Source organism: Anopheles stephensi, chromosome X, assembly GCF_013141755.1.
Source record: "Anopheles stephensi strain Indian chromosome X, UCI_ANSTEP_V1.0, whole genome shotgun sequence".
Taxonomy (NCBI): Eukaryota; Metazoa; Arthropoda; class Insecta; order Diptera; family Culicidae; genus Anopheles; species Anopheles stephensi.
The window spans coordinates 22565083-22574037 of NC_050201.1; the positions used below are offsets into that span (position 1 = coordinate 22565083).

Genomic DNA, 8955 nt, shown 5'->3' on the forward strand with positions numbered 1-8955 from the left:
TCGAAGGCATCCGCTGGATGCAACAGCGAGGTCTTTTACAGCCGCAACAATTGTGCCCGAGATGCGGAGAAGATATGCAGATGAAACGGTACAAGTCCATCGACGGGTTTAGGTACGTATGCAAAGATTATCATTGTGGCGGAACCAGCAGCATTCGAGCTGGTTCAATCTTTTACAACCATAAAGCTGGTTTGAGCAAGCTTATGCGTTGTATTTATGAATGGGCCAGTAATGCGGATGCTTCTCGTTGCGCCAAAGAAACTGGTCACGCAGAAAACGGTGCTGTCGTGGTACGACACGATTCGAACGTTCCTATGGGAAACGTTCGAATCCACCGGCGTGAGAATTGGAGGGCCGGGCATGATGGTGGAAATTGACGAGACTGCCATCTCTCGTCGAAAGTACAACGTCGGCCGGATAAGTGCGTCCAACACGCAGTGGCTTGTGGGTGGTATATGCCGTGAGACGGGAGAAATTTTCCTTGAGCGTGTACCTAATCGCTCGCAAGCCACCCTCAACGATCTTGTGGTCCGGCATGTGGAAACCGGTACCACAATTATAACCGACTGTTGGGCAGGTTATAACGGGCTGGTAGTTCAAGGGTTTCCCCACGACACCGTGAATCATTCCATCCACTTTCTCAATCCTAGCGATAACAACATCAATACGCAAAGGATTGAGAAGGTATGGCGGTGGTTGAAGGCATTTCTAAAAAAAAGGAACGAATATAAAAAGTAAAATAGAAAAATACTTTGCTGAGCATCAATTTCGGAGATGCAATGAAGATGTATTTGTGTCCATATAAGATGCCTTGGGGAATGAAATAGGAAATTTTCAATAAACGATTTTTGTCGTTTTTTGCAGAGCGACTCATAGCAACTTCACTCATGGTACTGAAAAGATCGCATGCGATACGGATCCAAGGAGATGTTTTCTGCACTAGCTTGCAGAAGTGGCACCAATGAGGTTGCAACTCCTTGTATAAATATCGAAAAATCCATATTTTCAACAAATTTGTGATATTTTTTAACATTTATTTCCATGTGCTTTTAGCGCTGACGAGAAGCTATGGGTACGTAATAAACAAACCAATGCAAAGCGGTTAGCATTGCACTTTGAAATGTAGACGATTAAAAAAACGGTCTGTTATTTTTTTATTTATGTTTAAACTATTTTTAAACCTCATTTTTTAGCTGATGCATATTCCACATGGCCTTCAGTGTACGTAGTGAAGCACATAACAATTGAGACAACAATTCGTTTATGTAGAGAGTTTTTCAGTGCATATGGACTTTCTTCTGTATTGGTGAGTGACAATGGTCCTCAATTTACTTCAGTGGACTTTGCACAATTTGCACAATAAGCACAATAAGCTCAATAATCTAAATGCTATCATAAACCAGCACAGGATCACCATCTGTTTATGCGGATCAACTGGACAACGCGGAAGCTCGGGCTCGTTATTCTGATCACGACCTTACAAGCGAGCGAACAATAAAATGTTGATCAATGAAAATTACCTCACGACTCATTGTTATATGTATGTGTATACCGCTTATTACAGCACGAAACGAACAGACACGTGTTTTTATTTATTTATTGATTATTACGGTTTGACGCCGTTCTGTCAGACGCATATTTTTGTAAGCAAATATATTTTCACCTGTGATATCCGAACTGATATCTTTTCCTGCACTAAGGTTCTTCTCTCAACACTTATTAGCTGGGGAAGAAGGGAACATACGTGTGTTTCACTTTGGTTCACAGAAGCTGAGCTCGTGTCATTGTCCGTATGCTGCCAAGAGCTACTGAGGATAAAACAGCTGATGTTGTCTTAAGCGAGGATGATACAAATCGAACCGACGTGTGGGAAGATAACTAGTCGTGCATCAAAATAGTGGAATCAGACCGTATGGACCGTTCCAAACACATCGATTTACTAAGGAGTTGCGCCAGAAAGGGACCATCGAGCTTCAGTATTTATCAACTGATCGAATGACAGCCGACACCATGACGAAAATACTCGCGCGAGTCAAACTGGAGCAGCATCGAGCGGCGAATGGTGTCAAAGAGTAAAGGTGTCTTCGATGGACACATGAGCGACCTACCTGTGTGCAACCAAGCCAAATGGCAGATAAAACGTTCTTCTTTCCTATCTTTCTTCTCCTTCCTTACAGATGTAACATAGCCTACACATATATTTGGTACAAAAGCGTCACCTCGTTGGTACAATAACTAATTTCCCGCGTGTTTTCAATCCATGCTAATAGAATTTGACCTAAATTTCAAGGCCGATTTGCGTTTCTAGTCGGCCGCCATCGATGCTCTGCTGAAGGGTAACAAAGCCTATCTGGTCGCTCTGTTCGAAGACACTCACCTGTGAGCTAATCATACCAAATGTGTAACTATCAGGCCGAAGAACATCCAGCTGGCGCTCCGTATACTCCTTAGTAATAATCATCTTAAACTTTTATTTTATATTCCTAAATAAATTCATTTAAACTACTATTCGTGAAAGAACGTAAAAGAGTACACTTATACTTCGCCAAAAAATATTAAACAGTAATCTCAGTGATCGTTAGCCAGGTGCTGGCGCATCAGCATATGGCAAAAGGCATTAAAAACATCACTTTACTAAAGGCAGCGGTATAGTAAATAATAAAATAGTTAAACATAAATAATAGTAGTGACTGCGAAAATATGCAACACTCGTTGACTATCGTTCCAGTGAAGAAGGCTGGAGGCAGGGTTCAGCCATGTGATGATTATAAAATCACCATAAATCCAAAATTTCTTGTTGATGAACATCCTCTTCCGACTGTAGAAGAACTATTTGCTACCGTTGCGGGGGGAGAGAAATTCACAAAATTGGATTCATATCACGCCTATTTACAACTCGAAGTCCGACCAGGTGATAGGGATTTGCTTACCCTAAGTACACATTGAGGTCTATTTCGACCCACGCGACTCATGTATGGAGTCGCTTCCGCACCTGCAATTTTTTAGCGCCTGATAGAGAAAATTTTGCAAGGGATACCTGGTGTAACGGTTTTCATTGACGATATTCAAGTAACTGGTCCTGATACAAAGATACATTTGCTCAGACTCGAGGAAGTATTAAAAACATTAGCCAAGTATGGGTTGCGGATTAATAAAGAAAAGTGCGAGTTTTTCGCAGACCAGAAGACCAGACGCAGAATTGAACGTTGCGGTTACATGGTCGATAGACGTGGAATCCATAAACTACGCGAAAAGATTGACGCTATACATTATATGCCCATTCCCCAAAACAAGGAACAAGTACGATCTTTTGTGGGACTAATTAATTGCTATGGTAGATTCTTTCCTAATCTCACTACAGTTTTCTACCCATTAAATAATCTACTTAAAGATGAAGTCCCTTTTAAGTGGAGTAGAGAATGTGAGAAGTCCTTCGCATTTGTAAAGAGTGAAATGCAATAGGATAGGTTCTTGGTGCACTAAGATCCATCGCTTCCAGTAGTTTAAGCTACTGACGCATCACCCTATGGGGTCGGAGCGTTACTAAGCCCCGATGGGTATGCCTAGCATAAGCTGGTCCACAGCTGATCCTTCGTTCTCGCCAGCATACTCATCAATCACGCACTATGAACCAACTGCGCGCTCACTGGCCAACAACACCTTTGTGGATGAATGTTTCACTTGACCTTGACGAAGCAGCATGTTCGTTCTCGTCCTTTAAGTTGCAAGCCTTTATTGTATGCGTCCCAGTTCAGCGTCCTAAACCTAACCCCCCCTGGGCGAACCGCACCAGAACCGTCGATCGCGTGTCGATCTACTTTGACACGCACTCTTTATACTGCAGCTATAACAGGTTTCGATATGGCACATATTTGAGTAATATTCAGCGTGACCTCTGCAAGTGGCCTGACTCGTTTTGGCGCTTTTACAAGAGAAAAACAAAATCCACGCATACACCGAAATCTATTACGTACAAAGGAACACCAAGTGCCAACACTAATGAAATGTGCAATCTCTTCGCGGATCGCTTCGCAGATTGCTTTTCACCGGCCATGAATGATACCGATACCATTGATGCTGCTCTCGTCAACACTCCGGCTGGCGCAATTAACATGAGTACTCCTTTCATCGACAGTGAGATCGTTTTATCAGCCCTAATGCATCTAAAGCCCTCCTTCGCTCGTGGACCCGAAGGAATTCCTTCTACCGTGCTGAAACGCTGTCAAACGACAGTAGCACCTATCCTTGCAAAAATGTTCAATGCGTCGCTAGCCAATGGCTACTTTCCAAAAACATGGAGGAAATCTTAGATGGTTCCTATTTATAAAAAGGGCGACAGGACAGATGCCCTCAACTACCGGGGTATTGCATGTTTGTGTGCCATTGCCGAGGTGTTCGAACTAGTGTTATACAAAAATCTGCTATATGCATGCCGCAGCTACTTAAGCCCGTATCAGCATGGATTCGTGCCAAAAAAGTCGACTACCACGAACCTGGTAACCTACTGCCCTATGTAACTATGTAACCTATTGCCCTAGCCAAATTGATGCCGGAGCTCAAGTCGATGCAATTTTTACAGATCTGAAAGCAGCATTCGACTCTCTGCCGCACGCAATTCTTCTCGCTAAACTCGATAAGCTAGGAATTACCCGCTCGCTTGTACAGTGGCTTAAGTCTTACCTAACTAATCGCACATACATCGTGAAAATTGATAAGCACATGTCCAAAAAAATAGTCAGCAGCTCGGGTGTTGCTCAAGGAAGCAATATTGGCCCGCTTCTCTTCATATTGTTCATCAACGATGTTACCCCCGGCAAACAATTCGGGTCAGTTTGTAGGTGAGGGGTATGTAGAAATCGTGCGAAAATGGGTGAAACTCGTGGGGGGGCAATCTCGCTCGGGCGAACTAGCCGTTTTGCTCGTTGCAGCGCATGCGCTGTGCTGTCTTTGAATGTGTGCGTGCGTAAAAGCGAGCGAAACGCCGCTGTGTCAAAAAATGTGTAAACAAACTCAGTTGGAGTTCAGAAAGTAAACATGCGCAATCCGCTTGGTTATGTGCAAAAAATCGTGAAATAATCTAAATATTCTTTATTTTGAACAGATCTTACTTATTACCGATATGTGCAGTGCCGTGGAAAAACAAAAATTGCTTCAAAAAAGCTGTGTGTGGCTGATACTCCAGCATCTTCCCAATATGTGTGTAAACAACGCCAAGAGTATTACTGTTTTGTGATCATCATATTTCATTCGAATTGCACATTACCGGGCAGAAAAAGGTAACGTATTGTTTTCCATACTACTGTGTTCATAGCAACGCCTGCTGTTATTTCATTTGCGCTAATATTACACCTTGTTTAACCTATTTTTTTCCTACCTCCACCCATAGCTTCAAGCAACCAATTTTGTTTCGGCTGTCTTCTTTCTTGCACGGCTAGGTCAACATATATTATACATATCGAAGAGGTAAGATTATACAACTCATATCTATGTATATACGCGTTACTAGCTGTTGCTAACATTTGTTGTTGTAGAACTTTCCTTCTACCTACCATAATGTCAATTGGTAAGGAGGGAAACATGTACCTAAATCATGTACCTAAATTACACAACAAATAAATGTAAACAATTCTTCATCCGATACCTACGATAGCATATACCAAATTCTACTATTCTATTCGTTGGTCGTTGGTTATATACATATGCAAATGTCGTTTTCGTGTTCATTCGGTTCGAGTTATCGCTACAATCGGTGTCTTTATCTGCGCGCGTGACAGTGTTACAAACTTCCTGAGTGAAAAAAATAGTGAACAAGTGTGTAGAGAATTTGTTCTAGCTTTGCGTTAACTATCAAGCAACTTACATACGTTTGCGATTAAGTGACGCAAATTGCTTACATTTCTCAAGTGCATTCCTTGTAGTAGTGTTCGAAGTGTAACAATGTCGGTCAAAAGAATGCGTCGAACCGGCCAAACCAGCAAGATTATCAAAGCTAATAACGCTAAACTAGAGGCAGAATTATTTGGCGAGAGCAGTTCATTCGGTGCTAACATCATTCCTGCAGCAACCACGTATGAAGGTAAGAACAAGATTGACTACATGAAAGCATATTTAATTGCAATATTAATATCCATCTTTTGCATTCCAGATCCGGAACCAATTAGCCATCATTCGTCATAGCCGATAAGCTCATCCAAATACGCGTTAGAGCTATCATCGCAGATTCACCAGCGCGTGCGTTCATAAAAGGTAAGTTAGAGAAGCATTTACATAATGTAATTTTCGCATAACTAGCACAGTGTATTAATTATCTTTTTTGTTTTAGGTGTTGCATACTTCAATCATAAACATGGGTGCCAAAAATGTACAGTAGAAGGAAAACATCACAGTGCGGCACGTGTTTCCTATTTTCTGGATATCGACGTAGTGGAGTAACATAGCATGTAAATTATAATATGCGTCTATATCCATGTACTCAAGATAATTGGTTTTTAACGAAGGATTTATATATTGCTAAATATTGTAAGGCAGAAAAAATAGGATCAACGATTAACATTTATGGGACAGCATTTAACAAAATAACAGAAACTCATACATTCTTTTGTTCGCCTATGATGAAAGACATATATGAGGCAAATACAAGCGACCTTACCATAGAATCGATAGTTTTTTCACCAACAGATATCAAGTGTAAATTAGTAGCTATTAAAACGGACGACACGAACTATGTATTTGTACCTCTCATACAGACATTAGTTGAATGAATAACTGTAATATTTTGAATTATCAATTGTTATGTTATAATAAAAAGTAATATTGTAATTGTTTTCGAAAAAATAAATAATAATCACATATAATCTGGTGTATATTACATTGTATTTGCGGCAATCAGTATACTGATGAACCTTTCAATATTAAATATTTACTTTTATCACATACATAATTGACTTAGTTGTTTACGTGATTGTTTCAGGTTTTAGTCAGTGTTTAATTTATCACAGCTTGTGTTACTTTCGTATCACATTTTTTGTCATAATTTTATATGACAGCAGTCTTTCACGTGGCCGGATCGAACAACGTATCCCATTTGGATCGTTTTGCTATACGCAGGACGCAGCTACGAATAAAGTTAAGATAGTCAGAATTAAATATATACACTACTTAAACCTATGTTTGGTAAATATGAAAAAGGCAATACGACCGTTCTAATTAAAAAAAAAAAACAAAAATTAAAACGTTAAGAGACTACAAAAGGAAATATAAAAACTAAATAAAACTTAAACTAAATAATAACTTAAATATAAATTTACATAGTGCGTCTTGTGCGACTGAAAGTTTTTCTAATGCCTTGCATTGCTACTCTTTTAGGAGCATATGCAAGCTTTTTTTTTATGTACATTTCTACGAAGTTTATATCTACTTCTACGCCCATGTGGTTTGTGGCTACATTTTTTAAAAATTGCATAGTATGTACATAGTTTTTGAAGGCTATTTTTCTTCCACCCGATCCGAGCCAGCTACACTTGGCTAAAAATTGTTTGTCGAACATTATATCCAACACTTCATGCAGTCGGCTTTTCGCGTTTTGGCTGGATAATTCAGCATCCGCACGCTGTATGAAGGTGTAAAACAAATTTTCATCTGTAAGATGCTCTTCAAACCTGTCCAGTGACTCTTCGTTGCTTATATATTGTATCGGGATGGTTTGAGCATTGCGTCGCACGCCTTTCATCGGGTGTATTGTGGCCGAAATTTCATTCACTATCGCAGCCGTTTGGGCGGTTCGGGCATCCAGTTTTAATAATAAACAGTGTGAACAAAAATCGTGCCCAGGACAAGTTGTTTTTGCTTTAACTAACTCTGTGTTCTTATTTACATTAATAGATACCGTGGACGGATGAATGCTGCTTGCTGACGACTGCTCTTCTTGAAATGTTGATCCCGGTGATGATGAAACACACGGTTCCGGTGTCATGCTTGGTGACGGCTGACGGAATCCTTGATGCACGACAGTCGTTTTTGCCGGTCGCGCAAAGTCATGCACGCATGAACCAGCAGCTGAAGCAACAGACGATTTCGGCGTCACACTTGTGGTCGCTAGTGGAACAACACGCACGGAACTAGCAGGCACAAGAATCATCCCACGTATCGCTTTCGTTGAGGGCTGCGATCCTCGCTTTTGTGCCATCGATCCTGCCGGACGCGTAGCGATATCCACGGAACCAGCATTGAGAGCAGTAGAAGATTCCGACGTCGCAGACGATCCTGCCGGCCGCGGAATGACACGCATGGAACCTGCAGCGGGAACAAATGCCGGTGCCGGCGTCGCACTAGTGGACGGCTGCGATCCTCGCTTTTGTTCCACCGATCCTGCCGGTCGCGTAGCGATATCCATGGAACCAGCATCGGGGGCAAAAGACGGTTCCGGCGTCGGTCTTGATGACGTTCGCGGTCCAAAAACACGGACAATTGCCCCTGTGGAGCATAATACAGCCGAAGGCAGTTGTTGCAGTGCAAAAAGGCACCCTTTCTTTGGTGGTTCCGACATTATATTTTGGCTGAAATAATCAATCGTTTTATTATTTTTTATGTAAGTATGATAATAATTTGATTCATTGTCATGCACTTAATCTTACTTACTTTTATTTATTTATTTTCCAGGTGAAACTGCAGTTTGAACTGTTTGAATGCTGAGTTGAACTTGAATGCTGCTTTGCGCTTTAAAATCTGAATGTTTATGTTTTCAGCTGTGAATTTCAATAAAGGGTAACAATCACACGCACAGTGCCACATTCATGCTAGATGACACGCACACACTGAAAGAAATCGCGGCGAAACAGCCAAGGGGCGAAATGGAAGAAATGGGCGAAAAGCTGTCGAAATTTGAAAATCGTCATAAAACGCGTCTAAGTGATGGCTTTTATGACGGATTTTTGCTTCGGGATTTTTCCCCCATTT

General features: G+C 41.2%; 1 protein-coding gene and 1 long non-coding RNA gene across 2 annotated transcripts; one reads left to right on the plus strand and one right to left on the minus strand.

The window, feature by feature from the left end:
• Positions 1 to 4825: 4825 nt before the first annotated feature.
• Positions 4826 to 7190, plus strand: LOC118515190. The gene is made up of 4 exons (XR_004906977.1): positions 4826 to 5028; positions 5102 to 5276; positions 5387 to 5463; positions 6971 to 7190. It is a non-coding gene; the product is annotated as an uncharacterized LOC118515190 (long non-coding RNA).
• Positions 7191 to 7485: 295 nt separating this feature from the next.
• Positions 7486 to 8955, minus strand: LOC118515295 (endochitinase A-like). The gene is made up of 3 exons (XM_036061974.1): positions 8638 to 8955; positions 7874 to 8555; positions 7486 to 7524 (listed from the first exon to the last, which is right to left on the minus strand). The coding sequence occupies exons 2-3, from the start codon at positions 8543 to 8545 to the stop codon at positions 7486 to 7488; spliced, it is 711 nt and encodes a 236-aa protein (XP_035917867.1). The 5' UTR covers positions 8546 to 8555; positions 8638 to 8955.